Raw genomic sequence first — 23,349 nt, 5'->3', positions numbered from 1 at the left:
TTTCATCCTTCGCTACCAGGGCTGGCGATCGTCATTAGTTTTTTAAAATTCATTCGAATCGTCTTTTTTCCCCCTTTGTCTGCCTAGGCCTCGCGCTAAGCTCATCCATAGTGACAAAGTTGCGTAAAAAGCCAATATGGAACGCAGGTCTGCGTTGAATGCACAAGACTGAAGACCACGTACGCTTAACGGCACGTATAAGGACATAACACAAAGTGAAAAGAAACGCAGACCACGCACAAGTGTTGGCATTAAAATAGAAAAAGAGAAGGGGGCTACTCGTAAATACATCAATTATCGAACTTAGCACGAACTTTGTAATTAAGAGCGTTATGCAAAATTTCATATCTGTCGCGCTCCATTATCGTGGCTACGTTAATAATATCACCAGTGCTTAAGCGCTCTTAAGAATATTCAAGACCCGTCACACGGTAGATACCAAACCGTGGAGTTACATTTTGGCAGGCGTATTAAAAATAAAAACCGTGTACCATATATATATGTCAATCAATCAATTTTTCAAAGTACGCGTGCACTGTGTATCGCAGCTTATTTTTCGAGGGTGATCTGGCACCCACGTGCCATTTCTTTTTCTCTTTTTAAAAGATCACGTGTTTTTGGCACTCGGATCTAGTTTAACGTTATACAACGGGTTTACAAGGAAAGAGAAAAACGCCACACCAGCCCTAGCGCCGACTGATACTACGTCTACTCGTACCTATTACATCATTCTACTCCGCTAAGGTAGAATTGAGCTTAGAGTCAAGGGGACAACGGTATGATATAATCAATTTTAATATTTCTTTTTAAAATCCCCTTATTCACTGTATCGGTGCGTGTCGCACTGTATTGGTGCGTTTTTTTTGCAAATGGTCTTAACGAATCTTCTGTATGTAACGTCAAGAAATAAAAGTACCGTACGTTGGATAATGCCTGATTTCTCGACTTAATGTCCACCTGTCCAGCCACGGTGAACAGTTTTCACTTTTTGTCCTTGCACGGTTACGTAACAAGGGCGCGACATAATGGGAAGTTCACAGTGGCTGGTATCGAGCATTCCTACGTCAGTTGATTATAATATCGACTGCTCGAGAGAAACTAATAATACTGGCGCCTACGGCGACGAGGTATCCGAACAGAAGGTAGCATCCTTATACGCTGTACGAGCACAATCTCTGATACTTATATCTTATTTGATTTAAAATAATCGTTTCTTCTTTTCGCATCGACTGTGCACATACTCAGGTGAAAATCTAACGCATTTCTTGTTCTCGGTAAGTTATCCTAGAAGGAGTAGCAATAATAATAGTAGTCGTAGAAATAGTGAGTAGTGCTAGGTAGTAGTAATGATAATGATAATAATAGCGCAGCAGTAAATAATAATAATAATAGTCTTTTTGTATTCTCTGAAGGAGTCCCAGGTTCTTTTGTGTTCTTCTCGGTTACGTACGTAACGTGTTACATGGGTCTGTTGCAGTCTTTTCTAAGCAGGCATCCAACAATAGAAGTTCCATCGCTTGCCTGCTCGTGTTTGTTAATATTTTCATTGTTAAAGATAATACTGCAAGTGTCAACGAAAATTTGCTGCAGTCAATTCTGTGAAGAATTACTGTGTTCATTCATAGTCGCTTTGTCGTTATAACTAATTACGTGGCGCTTCTCTTGTGACTACGTGTTAATGAAAATTTAATTTTTTTTTTTTTCATTATTGTCTCACTATTTATACAAGAACCGGTCGAACGTGTATACACAACTTTTGAATAATTACTTGACCATACGCTACCGGATAGGCTGTTCATTGTATACGATTTACAATGTATATTTCTATATAGGAAAAACTGAGTCTTCTTCGCAATTTGAATATACGCATGCTCGGTAATTTGTATACACTATGCTATACTATCCTATTAAAAGATAGTATATGCCAAGTCGCGAATCTTGAGTTAATAATTATCTAGGTTAATCGTCAGAATTTTTCGTCGGTTCCTGCGAACTCCTCAGAGAAGAAAATAAAAGGTAAAACGACTGTCCGATACTCGGTACTACATTTTACGGTAAACCGAACGGCATTTCGTACGTGTAGAAATTGACAAAATTGTACAATAAAACGTGTACCAATGCTTTTAAGAATATCGTGCGTGTTCAATGTTGAGCGGCTGTTTGTCGATTTAAAAAATTTCGACAACGAATCCCTCGGCTGATCTAATTACGACGGATCTCATGTACGATACGTAACTTACGTAAGAGATACGCGCAAGTCAAATGTATCCAGGGAGGCATAACAGGCGTCTACGAGACGTTGGAATTATCAGCCAGAGGACAAGACAATCGGACAAAAGTATTATCTTAGTAGACGAGTCTGTCTCCTTTCAGATGATATACGGATCAAGACAAATGAGCCTTGTCCGTAAATGTTGGTGATTTATAACAGCGACGATAATCCCATGACTATATATCAGGGAGTTTGGAAGTTTGAGCTTTCCCAGACGTTCACATGTTATACGCCACGTAGATGGGATCCAATTGATCCGCCAGGAAACCATCGCGAAGGTGCATACGTTGCTTCTCACCACGTGAGTTGATCGGCACCACTCCTGGATCCACGACGACTACTACGCCTACTACCAGATGATGCTCCTCCAGGACGGCGCTTGTAACCAGAGCCACCAGGTCCAGGGCCTCGCTCTCGCTGCCATCTAGTTCCACGACAACCACCAGAAGATTCGTCCACGTGAAAACGGCACTGTAATGTATAATCGTACATGTTATTATTACTCGATTTTCAGTGTGCTGCGGCAATGGCTCACGACTCGACAAACGTCAGGATTCGCAGACTAGAAAGGTTATGTAACGGAGGATAATCGTATAATTATGACGGATACAAGCGACAATGACTAGTGGCAGTCGTCAAATAAGAATCTAGACGGAGTCACAATTAGATTAATCAGTTTTAGCATATAGGCGATAATGGCTGATAATGTGAGAAATGTACGCTGATTAATGTCAGGATACACGGCACGCATGGCAGCTATTGATTTTTACTTGGATTTTACAATTATGGGACACATTTGTCAAATACTCGGTCTTTGAAGTGTCAGACGTTTGATTGACTATTTAACGACCATCTGGCGGATAGCCGTAGAAGCTTCCTACTCATTGTTACCATAGGTAAACGTGGATGGAAAACGTAATTGCCATGAGATAAAATAAATAGTGATCCGGAGGCGTGACGTGTTGCTTTATACTATGCAGATTGTATATGGGAGAGCACATTGAAGAAGATGATGAATAGTGGAAAGGTTTACGCATCATGGAACAGCGGTTTATCATATATTTGACTTTCATGCAGAGCGTAAGTCAAAAATATTTACCCGATAAAGATTATACATCAATTTCACTTGAGTAATCTCTAAATAATTCATTGCACTTCAAGAGTGATGTATGGACAAGGTGGAAATGAATTGTAGTCCGCGATTGTCGAAGATATTTGTGTAGTAATCCGAGTACAGTGCAGAATTCGGCGTCCCTTAGAGACTCGATGCGTATAGATTCTTTAGAAATTCGCTCAGTAACTGACGTCACGTATATTTATAAATATTTGGAAAAAATCAATCTGTCAAAAGTTTATCTCACACTGGTAGGCGCGTCCGATACTTTGAAATAGCGTAATCGTTGATTCTTGCCAGGCTTACGAAAAGAAACCACGAATTGTACGTGAGAACAGAAGGTTGCGTAACGTGCTTTTTAATAAGCCTGATGACGTCATACCGCCATATTTATATATAAATCGTTAAAAAATGACTGCCAATAGGCGGAGTCTTTCGAAGGGGCTCGTGCGTAAGTTGTTCAAGGGAAGTACGAGATAAATTTTTATTTACGATGTCAGAATTCCGTGTCAAGAGTGTACAGGAAGGAGAGAGAGAGAGAGAGAGAGAGAGAGAGAGAGAAAAAGAAAGAAATATATATATTGACTAAACGTTAGAAGATTTTCTTGCGACGTAACTGCCGATTGAAATTTTTTAAATAGCTCCTGAGCTGTACTCACCATTCGGCTATTTTTTTGTGGCACCTCATTACGCTATTCTCGATATCAATAGGATGATATCGCATTCCCCTGAGTAGAATAGCCTCATCCAGAGCCCCGACGACAAAAACGGCATCGTGGAGTTCAGCATCGGCCGGAGGAACGTCTGGGTCAATGGTAACACTTTCACTAGGAACATCGCCGACAGCCGACTGCTGCACACTCTCGGTGCGTCTCAAGAAGCCTAGGTAGCCTGTCCTGGCATAGACTTCTCCAGTATTTCCAGTAACGAGACGTGCATTAAAGTGGTCCGCGTAGTCGCTCTCGTCGCCATAAATGGTGAAGTAGCCACTTGCGTTGTGCGAGGACTGTACCCATATTTCACCAAGATGGGAGTCACCACACTGACCCTTAGTTTCCGGATTGGCAATTATCACTTTAACACCCGGAAGTAGCTTTCCGGATTCCATTAAGCATAGAGAGTGAGGACTTCCTCTTTCCACCAAAGAAACTCGGTCGTTCCGGAGTGCTCGTAAATCTACGTAGACTGTCGACGGTTCCGGACTCGATGCACCCTGGATAAAAAAGAAATAGAGACCACATGAAAAATACTTGTAAGTAAATTTATGATTTTAAAGTGGAAACACGTCACTGAACTGTTTACACGTGCAAATACGATGTTTGAATAAGATACGGCTGTCTTACTGTTAGAACATGGAGAGTCTGATTGTCATACGAAGATCATTAATCTTTATGTGTAACTAACGGCTATTTATTTCAAATACGATGACATCTTTATTGCGAGCATCTTGAGTTTACGATAATCGTATTTGATTTGCCAAATCATTTTTAAATATCAAGGCACTCGAAGCGATAACGCAAAGACTTATTCGCTGCTTGAACTCACGGTGCACAGTAACGTGAGTAAGTCGTAAATAAAGCGACGGTAAACTCATCAGCGACCTACGCGAAGGCAAATACACGTGAGGTTCGGTGCGAGAATTCTTTCGTGCTGACCTGCAAGCAAATTGCTGTGTTCACTCTGCACCCGAAGGACGTAGACACTGCTCGAGGACTTAGACCAAGGGCTGAGAACAATTTGCTGAAACTGGTTGTCAGAGCGATTCGTGGCCTCTCTTCAGCAACCACTACACAGGTTCTGACGCATGCCAGACTGACTCCGCGAGCTTTCAAAGCGTGAACCGAAGAACCCAGACCCTTTGTGCACAGCTCCATCACGCCATAAGAGCAAAAGGTGTCTCTGACCATGGACTGACTCACAGCTGATAACCAGAGTGCTGGATTGGCTTCCACCTGTAAAAAAAAATTGTAAGTTATATTTGTTACTGACAGACGGAAATAATAAAATATTTTAGAAATAATAAAATAACTGACGTACCTCAGACGGCGGTATGAGTATAGAATGATGACCACTGTATATACTGCTAAGACACCACAGTGCAAAACCTAATCCAGAGTAAGGATCAAGGCACAGTGCAATGTGTCGGGATGGGTAGAGTTCGCATGCTAATTTCATAGCACGGCATAAGGAAGTCACTGCTGCATGAGACATCTTGATGCCGGCCAGCATCCCAGTTGTGGACACGCTGAAGTCTAGATAGGCGAGCATCTCTGCAGTAGGCGCTCTGTACATTACTGGAAGCTTCTTCTTTGGCATGTCGTCCATGTCCAAGGTGGTTGGCCAGCTTTTTATGTCCACGACGTTGTTAGCTTCCTGCAGGGAACACGTTAAGTCATTAAGAGATCTGGACAAGGGTCAATGGCACGCTATGGAATAAGCTCATGAGACGATTACGTACTTTTGTCTTGAGGAGCTTTAAGATGTTTTGATTGGACAATACCAAGACAGATTTACTGACATCCACAATCATGCGAACAGTCGGCAAGGTAGTCTGAAGATTTTGAGGATGCGGCGGCCTGATCGTAACCGGAACAGCACCGACATAAAGACACCCATAGAAGGCGCAAATAAGATCCGTACCCGGTGGGAATATAAGGGCAACGTGATCGCCAGTATTGATACGACCACGATCGAGAAGTAGATTCCCAATGCGTTCAGCCTTTTTATGAAGCTGCGAGCAAGTCAGTGAAGTTGCGATTGCGCCCTTGGCATTGAGAGACGTGAAGATCAGATGGTCGGACGTGCTGATAGCTCGCCATCGAAGAATCTCAGAAATAAACTGGTACTGAAATAAACGTTAAACAGGTTCAATTAAGACACAGAATTTCTTTCGGACGACCCAAGATTCGCATCTAAACTTAACGTCCGTTACAAACCTTTTTAGCGTTATCGCTATCCTCATCCAGGACACCCATATCGCGACCCTGGGCCGAAGCCAGTCTGTTACCCTGGACGATGTTCCCCACCATGACACTGGCTGGTCCCACGTCTGCAACAGAATCCCCCGCTACACGCCCCCGCACCATTCCGTTAGTAAACCAACGCAAACACTCAACCCAGTAATGAGTAGCTCACACACTCTCCCCTGACTGAGGCCGGAAAATCAAAGTTAGCGAGCGAGCGGATGGATGACGGAGTGATGGGCTCGTGCTTGAAAGAGTTAACAGCTAGAGAAGCGACGAAGCCCGTCCTTTTATTATGAACAAACATTCAAGTTTGATCGATACTCCGAAGGTGTCGTCCTAATGACACGCGAACACGCGCGAACGTTTCCAAAGTCTCCGGGTGAGCAGCGCAGAGTGAACTTCCTTGTGAATCGGTTTGCTGCTGCTTCAACGATAGAAATAGGGAAAGCAAGAAGATGCTACAAGCTCGGGGCACTACGGGACATTCGGAGCTCAGCCAAAAGAAAGAAGGTCAACATAAATATTGTAAAGGTACATGCCAAGCATGGGAGAAAATCTTTTAAACAAGTACGAAGGTAGACACGATATTATCAAGATCTTAGCACAGAGTTACAACGCAGGGCTTGTGTCAATTAGCCAAGAGGCGTGCGAGTAATTATCTTAACGAACCTACCATAAGTGATAACAGTCATCAATTACGTGACAGACGTAGTAAAGTAATTACAAGTATTCTAGATATGGCGTTACAAATGTGTATCCAAGCATGTAGCCTCATACCGGCACGCCACTAATACGGTACACATTCTCGTCTAAGCTTACGTTGTATTATGCGTAAAGACGATTACAGTGGCAGAGAAAGTAAACGAAACTAAGTAATCTTAATAAACCTATGATCGCTATCCGGGACGTTCACAGTCCGTAGCTATTGGTATCACGTTAACGACTACGAAATCATAACCCCAGTTAGTTATGAACGCTGGGTCCAAACCAGAGAGAATGCTCACGAACAATTATCATACACGTGACTGTACGTCGTCGACGATTAATCAAATACGTCGACGCGACAGAAGTCGTCCTTGTTATTTACTTACAGACAAGTACCCTCTCGATCCTCGTAACACGTAGCTACGTTCGCTTCGTGCTCTTTCTAGCGTGTACACCTCTCCACGTGAACTTTCGCGACATACGCCCGGAGCTTCCTAACTGTATCACTTACCCGAATGCACTTCGCGAGGTTTCGGTAAGTTGGTGACGCAAGTGTGCGGGCAAAGGAGCACGTTCGCAGGGTGCAAAGCACCCTCCAGGAAGCGTCTTTTAGTTTCCGATAGATGTATACCGCCAAGAGGCGTCTTGGGTAGATAGTTCGGTGGGACAAGTGCCAAGCAATAAATCCCAACCGCGTGGATGGAGTCCACGGCCTGGAGGACCCTGGACATCCATTGAAAACTCTGCAATAGAAGAGAGCATGATTATTCGTTATGCTTTCACCCGTTTGTATTTCCATTTTAAATCTACGTTTAGCTTTCTTTCTCTTTCAGCTCTTTGGGCCAGGGCCTTTCCTTTATTTTCTATATCCCGAAGGGAATCACTGTACTCACTTCCTCTTCGCTACAGTCCGGTCGCTGCTCGGCGACTACACATATCCTCTCGTCACGAAGCACCCGGACGCTGAACACTGCGATTCTTCCGCGATAAATGAACTTCATGGGTTCCACTGCGAGGACCGTGGCGATTATGTCGTCCGCGTTGTGTTTTCTACCAGTGACAGTCATGAGGCCGTCGCGCGAGCCGCAGACGAAGACCAGACCACCGGGTCCTAGGAAACCCAGAAGGCCTGAACGGGCGTACTCTACGTCACCGATAGGAGTACCGTCAGCTTGCGAGGGTGAAACCTTGAAGGTATTATTTGTAAGACCCTGTAGACCCCAGTACTGGCTTCCTGTCGCTGAACTGTGCACGCATATCTCGCCAACCTCGTCGGTCTTGCAGATCAATGGCTGCCCTTCCATTTTCACCACGACGACGACACCTGCATGAAAATTAAACGTAAGACTTTCATGTTGGACGATCACGTACAGCCTGAGAGTTGATTTTTCGAATTTTACAGATAATTACGTAAAGTGGGATGGGCTCGTAAGAAACGTTCAAACGATAAGGAAATAATCCTTTTACAGGTTATGGACGATTTTTCGTCTGCACGCGAGACTTGCAGGCCTCTAACCTTTTAATAGCTCGCTGCAGCTCGCTGCTACTTTCACTGCCGCTCGAGTTATCGTTATTTCATGTTGGAATACCAGAGACGCGATACGTGGGAGAAACTTGAAATTTATCAATGTTTTCGGCGATACTTAAAAAAATTTATCGATACGATCGTGCTGCTTATTAAATACAAGCTCAAAGTTTCTCGTTACAAATAGCTCTTGGAAATCTTGCAAAAGCAAACCACCGTCCTACCAAGATATAATTAACTCGAATAAATAATTAACCAGAACATAAAACGCTCGATACTCACTTCCAGGCATGACCTGGCCACAATCCTGTAGAGTTAACGACGTAAGTGAATTCTCCTGGTCGACTCGAACGACGCCGTAGCTCAGTCCGGACATGGATAAAACTCCACGTCCCGTGGCGTTGACACCCGCGCGTCCAGGACGTCTTATAGACACGGTAAGGGCTTCGCTGGAGGATGCACAGGGACAAACGGCATCGGGACGAAGTCCCTTGGCTTGAAATACGGAAAGAAACTGGTCGCAGGAGGAGAGTGACCAAGGATTAGCGCCATCGGCGACAAGGAGCAGTCTCAAGGAAGACAGCGAGATATCCTTATGATCCTTGGTAGCCAAAAGTCCCCAGTGAAGATCCCGAGACTTGACAACGGCAACGCTGGCTCGATGCTTCGTAATCATTTGCATCCAGCTGGCCGGATGAACTTTCATGAGAGCGTAGGGAATGAAGATGACGTGCATCCCGTTGAGGATACTAGTCAGGGTGCTGTGCCACAGGCCCACTTCGCGTTTAAAATCCAAAACACACACGGCATTCTCGCCCTCTGTGTAACCACAGGCCATCGTCAGTGCGCGGCAATGGGCGAGCATAGCCGCCCTGGTCACCGTCACACCCATCACAGAGCCGTCCTTATCGGTGGTGTACTCGATGTAAGCCGGAGTGTCGTCGGTCAGTCTCGGAGGCGGCAGCCAGTCCTTAGGAGTCTTGCCAAGGTGTTCGGTAACGAACCACTGTAGCTTGGGCCATCCTTTGAAAGCCACCACCTCCCCAGCGGCCGTCTTGGGCAATCCCTTGAGACAAGCCTCGCTCGTCAAGGCTACCTGGATACCGCAGCTCCCAAGGAGGAAGCCGATCTGCTGCGACCCCGCATCCCGACGAGTGAGAGGAACCTCAATGGGCACGGGGACAATGCCGGCTTGTAAGCAGCCGTAGAACGCGCACATGAAACTTATAGGATCGTTGTTTGGATATACGAGAGCTATGCGATCTCCCGGCTTGAGGCAGCAGTCCCCGCTACGACTCAACGCTTTGTTCAGCAGGGTATAAGCTATCTTGTGCGAGCGACTCAGCAGCTTCCCATAGGTGAGAGTAACGCAGAGCTTCCCATTAGGATCGAGGACCGTAGCTGCGGGTGCTTTGTACGAAGCAGAGCCATACCTCTGTATGGCCGCTTCGAGAGATCTCGGCAAGCCCGAAGGCACCGACAGCTGTTCGCCAATTGCGGACGTCATGGAGCCACCCTCGGGCTTCGGTGCGTTCGGATCCTTCGGATTGGCCGCGATCTCCAGCTCTATATCGTCGTCCTCGTAGAATTCAGGCAGTGGCCTCCTCTTGGGTCTCTTGAGAGTATTCAAAAGCTGCTGTATCTTCGCCGAGACCTTCCACCTGCCGGTGGTCCCGGTGTTATCCTCCACAACGTGATAACGATTCACACGGTCCGCGCCGGGTCTCCTGGACTGGGCCGTGTGCGTGACGTCAGGCGGCTGAATATTGCAATAGGCATGTGGAGTGTACTCGGCGATGTCCGTAATATCGGCTGGTGGTCTTCTGGCTGGCGGCCTGGGTGGCGGCGGGGTGTCCCTGGCCGATCCCGTACTGCTGGTGTCGGACAGTCCCGTGCCAGTTGGTCCACCGGCCCCAGGACTGTCCTCCGTGACCACGCTGTCCTCGTCGCTGCTCGACTCCCCGCTGTCACGGCGCTCGCGATCGGGACTCCTGGCCATCACCGAAGTCCTCTTCGACGGCATCGGCAAAGACGGCTTGGGCCTTCCTTGCATGGCCGCCAGCGCCTGCTGCACGGCTTCCTGACGCACCTCTGCAGAAATAGCACGTGGTATTACAAAGACGGAAAAGAAACAACAACAACTTGGCGAACTCTACCTGAATCGCAAAGATTAATGGCGATTACGCTATATCACGGGCATGCAACAACGAGACACATCCTCCGTCTGGCAAACGTAGCGGAATGCAGCGCATCGAGATACAAAGGTGACTAATCTGCATGCGGACGTTCCTGAGGTCTCGAAGTATTACAGGATGTCACGGTCTAGGATCTTTATTCCTCAAATGGAAAACGGTTGCTTGCCTGATAACCCTATCGCTTTGTCGTCCACCGTTTCTGTACGTCCGTAAAGTGCAGCTCGGCTGACGTCGTTTTAGGAGCAGGTGAATTACACCCCTCGATATCTAATCTCGACCTAATCACGGTCACCGTTTAAATAATACCGTTTAGCTGTCCTGAATCCGTGCTCGATGACACGACGAACGGTAACCTAATCTTATCGGACCGAATGTGGATATTGTGGAGAACCGAGCACTGCCGGTTGGATACTGGACGGCCGATCCTTGAATACTCTTTGTGCATCCTGAGCCAATGCTGATTGTGCGTCATTAACGCGGAATCGGGAGGCTCTTCTGTCGCGGTCCCTTGCACAGCGGAATACGCGTACAAGTGAATTATTTCGAGCTTGGTCCGTAACCCATAGAGTCTGGTACAGTAACACGATATTACGGTAATACATACCGTAGTACGTGGCTAAGAATAATTGCTATAGCATTGCTATGCTATGGATGTGAATATATATATATATATACGCACACGTATTTGATACGTGTGGTCGATCGTGTAAGCCACGAAGGATAATTGGGAGGTAAAGAGAGCGAGAGACGCCATCGGGCACAGTTAGGTTAAGTACGCGTTTAATTTTCCGGAGGGCATCCATACCGTAGTATAACCTGTCGAGGATGGAAATGCTCTATCTCTGATAAGATAAGCCTTAACGGATACTCACCGGAGTGGTAGCGGCTCTCGTTCCGCGTTAGTCTGCGATTTCCGCGTCTTGCGGCCGACGAATTTGAGTTCGCGGTGTTTCCGGTCGAGCCGCCAGAACCCGGAGGACTGGCGATCCCCCCAGGAACTAGCCGGCCTCCTGCATGCAACAACACAACGACACATAGACAACTCCGTCAGGAAATAGAGAAAGAAAGCGGGTGGGGTGGGGGGGGGGCAAATGAGATTAAGGGAGGGGCGACCAGAAAGATATTCGTGACAATAGAGACAAAGGTATGGGGGCGAAAGGAAGAAGAGAGAAAGACAGAAAGATGAGACAGTGTGTAAACAAGTGAATAGCAGAGTGCGAGAGAGAGAAGAATTATTGGACAGAGATAGAAGCCTATTCCCGAGCCCAGCCTGTTCCTGTTTTTCTAGTAAATTAATCCCGCGTCTGATCTGTGATAGCGATTGCGAAAACGCAACAGTCGATAAAGAGTGGGTCAGTCAATTTTTCAATAACAGATAAATAACTTTCGCTTGACTCCAAACGTAATTCAGTGTAAAAAGGACAAGATCGAGAGGTAAGACTCTTGGACGATGCATAAGAGGAAGAGTGACGCGTTATACGGGGAGTAACGATAAAATCATAGCGAGACGACAGGTGACTGTGTCTGTAATAATTAAGGGGAATTCGATGATTTGAATTGCGAGCTTTGACAAAGCACAGCCAGCCAAAAGCCATTGCTCGTAGGACCCATCGCCAGACAAATAAGCGAAGCTGACGTGAGACCGTTTAATTAACGCGAAGCCTCCTTTCCAATTACACGCCCTGATACCAGGCCCTCCTGCCACAAGTCGCGCTGCCACGTGTGCGGAAGCATACGAATTTTCCCTTGTCGCTTCACAAGAATACCCGTGCCAGTCTCGGTACCCCGTTTCGTCGGTATTTCTTTCTCGGAGACACGCGCTTGCAGACCCGTCGGGTAGGACAAGTACGTATGTACGCGGGGTACCTAGGTACCCATATGCCGGCAAACGTGAATCCACATTGGGGTGGAAGTGTAGTAACCGGAATAGGGGCTTTCGAGCTTACGAGTTTCCTCGGAACGCCCCGGAACAATGGGCCCGACGACGAGCGTCTATCGCGCTGGTGGCGTCTAGCGCATTTGGCATCGGACGACCGGATGAGAATGGATTTCTCTTTTTTTCCATCAACCCCGAGCACCGGCACAGGTAGGTATTATTACCAGGTGCTGAGTGGAGCTTGTTGAAGTTACGGGCAAAAGCCTCGGCGGGTGTTGACGGGTGAAGAATTTCAAGGATCATCTGTTGGAGTGTTACCGACTTCCCGTGACTGGTCATCTTTATGCATTATGCTGGCTACGTACGTAAGGCACAGAGAGATTGCACGAGAATTCGCAAGACCAGCTAAACAACGGGCTCTCGCTGATTCTGCTGATTCTCCTGGTCGTGCAGATGACGCGTGAAGAGATACGAGTGGCTAAGGAGTGAGAGAGGACGAGAAGGAACAGGAGAGCAATGACACGGGAACTCGTAGCGACTGAGGAGCAATGCTGACTGCTCTTTTGCAAACAGGAAACCGCAATGGCAGGCACGGATCAGGACAGACTGACGTGTTTTTCGAGGTAGCGCCGCCAGAAAATGAAATAAAAGTAAACGTACAAAGTTTCGTCGTAGACTGACTCAATGCTGCATTATGAAATTTAATACTTTTCGACTCCTGGGCTGGCACCGTAAAAAACGTCTTTTTCAATCGATAGCACCGAATTAAGTCAAGTCCTCAATTACGACGTACGTCTTCTTTCGGATTTTCTTTTCCGGCGCTGTTAGCACGAACGAGGTCTAAAGAGCTAAAGATTAAAGTGCGCGTGTCGCGCTTGACGCTAACGTTAAAGATTAACGTGCTGTAGTAGCAGTCCATGCAGCGCACAACAGACAGAGAACAGACAGAAAACAGACAGATTGGACAAGGCAGATACACATTGAGAGGAAGACGATCGAGCCGACAAAGGGATCGATGCGCGACGGCATAAAGAACACAGCGACAGCATTGTTAGTAAGAGGCGTTCGTTTTGAGTCGAACAATTGGATAACTAATTAAAAATCACCAGGACCGTCAATCAAGTCGACCGGTTTACCTGACGAATTTACGTAAGTCGATCTTCTCGGTGACGTCACGGTAGGACCATCGAGCGAGGCCCTGCTGATTTTTATGACTAAAGGCATTTCTCGGCGCACACGAGTCACGTTTAATCTACAGACTGATAGCTCGATATTGTTCCAGCTACAACTTCCTCTTCGTACGAGATAAAGACATGGCGAGAGTGACAGGACGGGTGTGCCGAGATAAGATCCTTGGAGAACACAAGAAAAAAAGAGGATAAACACGCAACAGCCAAAAAGGCTACCTGAGTGATAACGTTTTTCGGGGTGCGTGACACGGCGCTGTGTGCGTCTCGCACGTGGCTGAGGACGTCCACCGACGCTGACGCCTCCTGAACCGCTTCCCACAACCCCAACGCCACCACCGCCACCACCACCGCCACCACCACCGCTCCCATAACCTGTTCCACTTACTACGCTACTTCCAAGGACGCTTCCACCATTGCCACCCCCTGTTGACCACACGTTATACAATGACCAGGGTGTCACAGGATTGAATGATGCGTACGGAGGTACCTTCCGAAGTATTTACCTCGTGATCCGTACTCGAGTGAAATTCCATAGACTCAAAGTGCCGTAAAATCATCCAGGCGCTTTCGAAATTCTTGGCAAGCTACAAACAATGGCAGATAAAACCGCAACGAGATCTCCCTCGTCTTTGCACGGAAGGCATCTGCATATCCGCTAGGTATTCCTCGTTTTTAATGGTCCATTTGCATGACCACGGGCACCCGATTCCACGACGTTAAACACGTGTCGCGGTTTGCCGTTGCACAAGCGACCGCTCATTTTTCTAAGGGTACCCCGCGTGGCGCAAACGCTATACTCCGTACGCAACGTGTACATGTACAGTACGGCCACGCAAGAGAGCAGCCGAGCGTAACGGGATTTTCTGCATTAGAGACTAGTAAGCGCGACTCTCGCGTGCTCACATTTCCTACGTACTTCCCCGCCTTCCTTCCCCTCGTATCTCCACGGTAGTGACAGCGAATCGAAATTCCCTGTTGACGAAAGGAGGCGATCAATTTCGAATTTTAATTTTCTTTTCATCGATACGTTCCACATAAACGTTTTACCTGAACAGAATGCAAAGGTACGTGAGCTAACTTGCGTAATTGAACGAGACGTGCCCGAATACGTGGTTGGATTGAATCTCTTGGAAAATGTCCTTGGAAGACCGACTGACTGGCTTTCCCATTGCGATCAAATCTGCCATTGTGTCGCTTTGTGAGAATCGGCACGCGACCCAACGTTAGTTCACCTAGACACTTTCGCCTGGATGATCCTGCTACTCCGGCCGCTTCGATGGACTTCCATAGGAGATGGAAAACTCACTGGACTCACCCTGCTGCTTGGAAGCATACTGTTGAAGTAGACGGGTCCTCTTCTTCTCGTATCCCTTTTGCGTTATGTCCCCTGGAACACAGATAGGAAACGTATGAGCAAATTCGTTTATAATTTATATAGTTTGCAATTTTTCCATTCCCATAATTCATACAATGACTTTGGATGCACGAACGTTCCGTGGGTCTCCGAGGTAAGAGTGAATCGTTCTATGGTTCTTTGTCGAGGAAGAAAGGCATCTAGAGCAGATTCCCTCTAGTACATGAGCGTCTGTTAAGCGACGAAATTACCGGTAATTTAAGAGTTCATTAGAACCGCATAAATAGACAGTGTCTCGGTCGTACGAGGCCAGTAAGAAGGGACTGAAGAACGTGAAACGAATGATCCCCAGAAATGATATTACGTTGCAAATTAAAATTCCTATCATAAAGATATTGAAATTGGCAGATAGGACAAGTAGTACGGCTATATTATAAAGATAGTACCGTCACGCGAGCTGCCCTGTGAAAATGCCTTAAATCATTGGCAATTCGCGAGGCAGTTTATCCAAGAAATAAGAAAGGAGGTAAGGGAGTCACTCGTGCGTGACGCGCTCGAAGATCTTACTGGGTCGTCTCCTTAAGGAAGAGCACTTGCGCACGAGGTAAACCGGCTGACCGGCGCCGCGACGCAATTGCGATTTCCGGCGCAGAGGACGGCGTCTTGGTCCGTGCTGCTGATTTCGACGCAGCTGCTCCTGTTGTTTCTGTTGTTTCCTCGGCGGCTTTCCCACTTTTTCTTCTTGCTCCAAACAGCCGTTGACCTCCGGTTCACTTTCACTGGTCGACAGGCAGATGTAGTAGCCGCTGTCGCCCGGGAGCAATTCGCGTTCGGTCGAGCCCTTGGAGAGGAAGTTTAAAAACAGTCGGCTGGCGAAGTAATTGCTGGCCGAAGGTACGGGTTGCCAGGTGCGTCTGTGCGCCAAGACGCCGGATACGCGAAGCTCCTCGGAGAAGAGTTTGTCCTCGTTGAAGTCACTGATTTTCGGAACCGTCGCTGCCGGACAAGTTGAACGGGACGAGGATGAGTCCAGCGAGGACGACGTTGCCTCGTGAGAATTCGAAATAGCGTTTTTCGGATTTTCGTTGAAGTCCCCGGACAGCAGGAGCTTCTGATCGTCAAACTCGTCGGAGAGATTTGAGGTGGCGTCGTCTATCCTATCTTCCGCAGAATCCTCGTCCACGGGAAAGTAACGAATCTCGCGCCACACTCTCCTCTGACGTCGGGAACGACGTCGTTCCGGTGGGACGAACCAGACGGGACTCAAGGAACGATCTTCGGCCCTGCTTGTTTCACTTTTTAAAGATTTCCTCCGAGAGGATCGTCTACCGCGTCTACGCGAACTGGATTGTCTGGGCACACTGGTCCTCTTGAAATATCCGTCGGAACTGACGCTCGGCGAAGGCTTCGGCGTTTTTCGGCGAAAGAATCCATTCCTGGTAGTTTTGAATTCAGCCAGTCTCGATATGGACAAAGAGAAGCTAAAGCCGGGAGTGCTTGCGCAAGGTTTCTTGGTAACGCTCTTCTCGGGAGCAGAGATAGTCCTGGCAACCGTGGGCTGAGGCTTGCGTTCCTTAAGGGCACTGTCCAGGGAATGATGGGCCGAGGGCCCAGGTGGCGCGGGGTACGGCACTGGAACAGCGTCGCGCCAAACCCGCCCGAGACTCACGCTAACGCTCAGAGGACCCTCTGGCGCGTTGGTGGTCGAAGACGGGGAGACCTCGAGCTCCTCCTCGACCTCGTGAACCCTTTCGTTAGCCGTGAGCGGAGGTACTTTGCTGCAGCGCAGAAAGACCGGCGAGTCGTCGAGCTTTAAAACGGCCAGCTCGGCCGTAACCACGTCGGACTTGCTCTGGTTGAGCTTGGCCTGCTGCTGCTTTGTCGAGGGCTGCTGAGCAGAGAGGGCAAACTCATCCTTGCTGCTTTCCTGCGCCGCGTTTACGCCGTTCAGCCATTCGTCGTAAGCGATAGTTCCCGCATCGTGCTTCTTAACATCCGGTTCCGGTAGCACAGTGGTGATACCGACCGCTTGCGAATTTCTCTCCCCCGCCGCGCTGCTGCTCAGCTCGTTAGTACTTTTTTGAAGCTTGCTCCTACGTTTCCCACGATCCAAGTAACTCTTGCGTATCGAAATTCTCTTGAACGACTCGCTACGCTTAAAGGAGGGCTCGTTGCGATCCTTCCTGCGACCTACGAGCCTTCGTAGGTTCTCAAAGGATAGGGGCCTCATGGACCAGGCCGCTTTCAGCACACCGTTGCTCGGTGATGCCACTTTTCTCTTATATTAGACTCATCGGACCCACCCGCGAGGCCTTCCAGTCTGGCCGCGTCTTCTTCCTTTTGCCAGGAGACTCGTGCGCCGAGCGACGATCCTTCTCGGAGCGTTGGACACGAGGAATACCAAAGATAATTCCCATGTGGATCGAGGATCAGTATCCGCGGCCAATACACTATCCAGCAGGCTCCTCTCCCATCCTGACCAACTATTCGATCCTCTTTGACCCGCTGCTTCTCGTTCTCTGTGCCGCTCCACCACGTTCTGGTCTATCCTCCTCGTAGAAGGTACCGTCCGTCAAAGAACTCGTTCATGGACAAAACTTTCTCCCCAGAACGCCCTCTCCGAAAGTTACGACATCGATTTCACCCTTTTTTCTTACCTCTCCCGGTAACTCCTTACGACCTTTCTCACCATGAGAGTAGCATCAGCTTCTCCCTGCGTTCATTCCGCTGTCTCCTGATCCCTCGGTATGGATTGTCTCCAGGAAGATCCTCGTACACATATTTTACGGCACGCATTTCACGTATACAGAGCCTCCTTCCTATCCGATACGGTCACTGGATCCACACGGGAAGATAAGCTACGTTAAAATCCTCCGTGAAATAGTGTCCTGGTCACATCCGAGTCCAGCGTTCGTTCACCGGTCACAAACCTCTTGGCGGTCGGTCGAGTCCCTCGTGGATTAAAAGAGCGCTGCTTTCGGACGCCAAGATTATTATTCGCTATCCCTTCGAGTTCCTGTTTCACTTGCCCACGCACAATAATCTCCGCAGCAGGCTCACGCGAGCCTTTTACCAGATTATCGATTCCACCAGACGTTAAGCACTAGACACCGTGAAGAGTCACTCTCCGGGTATCCTCGGGACGATAACGACCACCTGGATCTGCTCTCCTTGGAGCTCAACCCTTGAGTAGGGATCCTCCCAGACACTGCATTCCACCGTAATACACTCGGTAACCATCTCAACTATCTCCAAGAGGGGACCCACGGGGCAGACGTAACAAGCCCGCAGCCCGATGCGTATCCTGGCGTCCTCTTGTGGTGCTGATCACTTGGTCGCGTTACTACGAAACCGCGTTCAATCACTGGCATTACGATCGGGAACGTAGACCAGCCGGGACACGGCAGGCCTGTAAATAAAGCTTACGGGAGTAAAGGAGTAAAGGAGCAAAGGAGTGGTGGCATGCCGTCCGTCCACTCTCGCCTGCAACTCTCAGCTTCGCAGCATCCCACTCCTATACCTCCTCGAGAGAGGAGGCACGCTCTACTCCTTGGCGTTCTCCGTTCGCTGCCTCCGCCCATGCGGACTCTCCTTCTGGTATTATGCCGGGTTCACAAAGTCCAAAGGGATCTTTAGCAGATCTAGCGATCTCTGCGTACTGGGAGAGGAAGGTAGAAAAGGAGACTGGAAAAAAGAAAGATAAGACTCTCAGCCACATCGGTAAAGAATAATAGAGGGAAAAAATAGATCACAGGAAGGAGCAGATAAGTCAAAATAACGAAAAATCCCAATCGCATGTGATACAACCTTTATGCATGGGCGTACTTATGGGCTATATCTTTCTATACGCGTATACGTATATATATCCAAGAGCACATACGGGACCGGATTATCCCATTTGATGATTGTAGAGACGCCTTGAATTTTCGTGGGTCGATCACAGCCTCGTACGATTCTCCTACGGTGGGCCTAGGGCTCCATTCTCTTGGCTCTAGACAAGGCTTTCTACTTTTCTCCGTACTCCCACGTGAGACGATCGTAGGATCGCCGATGCTTTCGTCAAGGGATTGGACTGTGGACTATGCATTCTCCTTCGTTCCTTCCCGTTGACTCTCTCTCTCTCTCTCTCTCTCCACCTCATCCAGAGCCCATACACACTGCCTACCGTAATGGCCGAAGCCAATGAACCGAGCACGGTGTCTCGCGGAAAATGACTAAGTTATGCTTTCACCGAAGAAACATCTTCTTACGCTGTCCGGTGATGCCGCGACGATTCTCAAAGTACGTTACCGCCGTGTTATGCGTCTCTGACGTAACATTGAAAAATGTCACTCGTTAGCCACCGTAGGCAGACAGCGAGTTAGGTAAATAAGTTCCAGGCACTTTTACAAGGTTACGCGCGGACGACGAATTTATCATGGGAATACTCAAAGGATACTGAAGGAGCCTTGCCGAGGACATTGCTGGTTGCAGTCAAGGCAACTCGAGGACATTTACCCAACGAAACACGACCTTGATCTTAAACGGACCACGCGCCATGTATCTACAGCATACATATGTAGGCAGACTATATCCCTCGCTATAGTCTTCGGTCCCAAGCAATATTCTAGTCAGTACGCGGCTGGCCAACATCATCGTCGAGACGCGTAACGTATTCCATCTGTCCAGTGACGTATCTGGTGTCTCGGTGAAGTTAACCAGTCAAGATGTCTCCAATGAGACTCGTAATAACCAGACTGCAATTGAGAACTAGTCTGACGTCCTTGCGTGTGCCATCTTCGAGACCGTCCCTTTTACACGCACTTGACCACGCCAATGGTTCTTGGACAGTGACGATCCTCCTGACCACCCCTCTGGATATGCGTGCCAGCCCATGTAAATTATAGATCACAGTGAGGCCCGTAGAAATATGTTTATCGTCTTGACGTGGCCTCTTTTTTTTTTTTTTCTTTTTTTTTTCAGGACCAGGAAGAGGATTGGCGGTGTATATTTGAGGATCGATAGGTGCGCCCTGGACTCGCTTAAGGTAATTTCCTCGTTATCAGCGTGTTCGATAACCACGTGGCAAATAGGACGTTCGTCGGCCTGGGTTTGACTGTAAACAGTGCTTAAGGTATGTAGAATATTTTTTTTAACAGTCACTTTCGTTGATAATCCCATTCGGTGTATACATAATTATCGACAAGCTCAAAACTTATTGCAACGTATCATGAGTTATTCGTATTTTCTACCAGAGAAAACAATTATCCGGCTGGCACTCGCAATTCATTCGATTTCGTACGGCTCTACCTGTCGCGTGTGCCTGTGTACCTGTAAACGGACAAAGGGGAGTATACTTGTATGTATATCGCAGAAGGCGAGGCTCGGTAGCGAGGATAAAAAATCCCTCGACTAATCCGTTGGTGTTGTCTAAATAGAATTAGCACGCCACCGGATAAAAATGGATGAGTCCCCTGTCGCACGGGTCGCTCGTGCAGTTTAAATATCCCTTCGGGTAGCATCAACGGGTTATTAGCCGGCGTTCCGAAGAGAGGAAGAAAAGCAATGAGAACAATGACCGGCGATGGCTCACTGAAAAGGTATCACGACTGTTTTGTGATTCGGCGTAGACGTTCTTCGTTTTGATATCTTGCAGCTGCATTACCGACGCCACTGGCGTCCTAACCAAACGAGGGAAATTAGAACGCGGAGTCGGACACCTGCACGGAGAGCTTACTATAGGGCTGGTGATAAATTAAAGAAAAAAAAAACCGGGCGCCCTGATGGCTCCGACGCTAGCTATGTATGTACGTGGGTCATGGTAATATTTGAGCACGACCAAGAAAAACTTTTCTTTCTTTTTTCTTGTATTTTCATTATTTACACTTGGGTAAACAAAAAATGCGGACGGTACTCGAGTCCGGGTATAGATATACCCTGTAACTGGAGTCTCGAGATGAACCCGTTGCTACAATAAAGGGGGACCGAGTAGAGGACGTTTTATGTGACTTAAAAGCGGATGCCAATGAAAACTGAAGCGATAATACCAGCTGGCAAGTATGCACTGTACGTATTATAATGATTAAGGACTGGTTGAAATTTGCCAAGAGGTACCCATACTAGATGTGAATTGCCGTACGATTAAATAACCAGATGTAATCGATATTTTATTGAAATATACGACCCTCTGAGATTGCAGTACCGGGGCGTATAATAATTTCAATTAATTTAAAGCCAATGAACAAGTGAAAACGTTCGGAGGCGAATTTAATGGTTTCACCCGGTACTTTTCTTCGGTATGGAATAAAGTAAATGGCTATGTGAAGGACAGCGTAGCTTTATCGATCGGGTCGATCGGTCTGCACCTTCCTTTCTTGACGTAGCACCCCCGCGTTGTGATTTCGCCTTTAGGTAATCGAGCGTGCGAACCTTTTCCACGGGTAGATTGTGCGGCGAACCTGACGTTTACGTTGCACGAAGAATTACACGCATGAGGAACGGCGACGAACGCGAGGCGATCTCGGGAGCGAGGATAGTCGTTTTATACTCTACGTGCTGATGGCTATTAGAGAGAAATTCACAACGTCATACGGTCATAGTTCGTTTCCATTGAAAGACGCACGAGCGACTAATAAACGCAATTACCTCACATGCAAATAAAACCGGTGAGTATGAGTGGTCGGCGTCACCGGTGAGAAGACTGACGTCATCAGTCATTTGCGAGAGAGTTTTTACATGAGAAAATGATGAGGATCAAACGAGCTGAGTCCGTTGTCCCTTAGGCTGTCGCTAAGAGACAAGACGGGAAGGGTTAACTCGAGGAGGAATATGAGGGACAAGAAAGGGATGGAATCGCATGGGAAAGGGCAGGGAAGGTACAAGGGACTCTTGCCGGTTCACTTGGGTTAGCTGATGAATAAAGAAAAGCTCGTTAAATCTTGGATGGGTACTGCTTGAGGCGAGGCGTGGTTCTGTAAACCGGTCTATTTCGCACTCTACGCCGTGGCTAACTACCACTGCAAATAAAAGTATTCTTAGGTGACGCCGGTGTAAGCAATCCTCGGCTTGATACTTCACACCTGTAACGTGTATAACGTTAAGCCCGACAAAGATCATGGATAGTAGAAACGGGACAGGAGGATATGAAAATTGCGAGAAGCCTGCCAAGAAAGGTATAGATTGCACAATGGACGAGAGCACATGGCCGGAATTGGCTTAATACACAGAAGACGTGAAACTTCGTTTTTTTTTTTAAGTAGCTACTTGGTGGATATGTTTTTTAATTCGTCATATTTTCATAAGAATCTAAAAACTTTGCTGGGTTGGAGCTCAGAGGCGCGGTCAAATGACTGGCTCGTCCCAGACGGGACAAGGGATATGACGTTAAACCTGAAAGTTCATCATGATAGTGTACTAGTGTTAAGTAAATTATCAGGAATTTTATGATTGCCTTGTAATTCGCAGGAATTAAAATGGCAACAGTACGTAGTTATCGATTATCAAAGGAGCCACGGATTTGTACGCGGTGAGTCAGAAGGGTTACGTACCGCCTTAGTGTATTGATTCTTACCTTCTGAAAGCTCGAGGTCCAGCTCAGCAAGCTTCTCCCGCACATCCTCCGGAAGCTTGCCGATGTCGATGTTGAATTCGGCCATCGCTAGGCCATCCGCGCTGCACCAAAATCACCAATTTTCCAGCCGGACATTCCACTACCCGTCACCACTCTACGGCCATCTTGCCTGTCACTGGTGTTCAACGGCGCCAACAGGAGGCGACACGGCTTACATGTCAACGAACAGGTGATTTGATAGCTTCACGCTTTTCTTGGCTCTCGCAAGACTTTTGCAATCGTTTGGGATTTGGCAGGGACAAGATAAAGGATTACTGAGTATAGCTAGAGAAACTCGAGTATACTAATGGATTCTATTTTAATTGTAACTTTATATCAGAGTTTCACCCTTCGCAGCTGCTTCTTAGTTTGAATTCTTACGACTTCGATTATTAGCAAAGAGACCAAAGATCGATCGTGTCTATGCACGATGTCTAGACATTGAAGAATAAAGTCAGGCAAGTCTGTCGTTCTGTTTGCACCTTTTCTTGCGCGTTTACCAGACAGACCAGTGCGCAAGTCCATTGGCGTCTGCATGAAAATACATATACAGTTAAGTCTACA

At 47.6% G+C, this 23,349-nt stretch overlaps 1 protein-coding gene and 1 long non-coding RNA gene across 14 annotated transcripts; one reads left to right on the top strand and one right to left on the bottom strand.

Moving 5' to 3' along the window:
• Positions 1-857: 857 nt before the first annotated feature.
• LOC107263299 (disco-interacting protein 2) lies at positions 858-22,949 on the bottom strand. Of its 9 annotated transcripts, none has more exons than XM_015730333.2 (13): positions 22,747-22,949; positions 15,150-15,230; positions 14,060-14,266; positions 11,650-11,787; positions 8,865-10,673; positions 7,951-8,381; positions 7,569-7,800; positions 6,323-6,453; positions 5,845-6,231; positions 5,424-5,759; positions 5,042-5,338; positions 4,046-4,599; positions 858-2,743 (listed from the first exon to the last, which is right to left on the bottom strand). In XM_015730333.2, exons 1-13 carry the CDS (start codon positions 22,829-22,831, stop codon positions 2,491-2,493), a joined length of 4,941 nt encoding a protein of 1,646 aa, XP_015585819.1. In that variant the 5' UTR covers positions 22,832-22,949; the 3' UTR covers positions 858-2,490. The 9 variants fall into 9 exon arrangements, with proteins under 9 accessions (XP_015585819.1, XP_015585813.1, XP_024936562.1 ...); XM_015730327.2 differs by lacking the exon at positions 22,747-22,949 and adding an exon at positions 15,765-17,571; XM_025080794.1 differs by lacking the exon at positions 14,060-14,266.
• LOC107263310 lies at positions 17,772-22,737 on the top strand. 5 transcript variants are annotated; one of them, XR_001536638.2, is made up of 4 exons: positions 18,244-20,089; positions 20,160-20,310; positions 20,432-20,776; positions 20,833-22,737. It is a non-coding gene; the product is annotated as an uncharacterized LOC107263310 (long non-coding RNA). The 5 variants fall into 5 exon arrangements; XR_003058475.1 differs by having other exon boundaries at positions 20,432-20,535; positions 20,615-22,736; XR_001536639.2 differs by having other exon boundaries at positions 20,432-21,242; positions 22,215-22,733.
• Positions 22,950-23,349: the final 400 nt, after the last annotated feature.

This window comes from Cephus cinctus, unplaced genomic scaffold (assembly GCF_000341935.2).
Source record: "Cephus cinctus unplaced genomic scaffold, Ccin1 Ccin1_scaffold0153, whole genome shotgun sequence".
Classification (NCBI taxonomy): Eukaryota; Metazoa; Arthropoda; class Insecta; order Hymenoptera; family Cephidae; genus Cephus; species Cephus cinctus.
Note: the sequence above shows the minus strand (reverse complement) of the source record. Positions and strands in the feature narration are given on the sequence as shown.

Coding starts and splice junctions, on each gene's coding strand:
- LOC107263299 (XM_015730327.2), bottom strand. CDS start 17,427: ATGAGGCCCCTATCCTTTGAGAACCTACGAAGGCTCGTAGGTCGCAGG. Junction 15,231..15,764: donor TTCCTTAAGGAGACGACCCA/GTAAGATCTTCG, acceptor TCTGTGTTCCAG/GGGACATAACGCAAAAGGGA. Junction 6,454..7,568: donor ACCTCGCGAAGTGCATTCGG/GTAAGTGATACA, acceptor GGGGGCGTGTAG/CGGGGGATTCTGTTGCAGAC.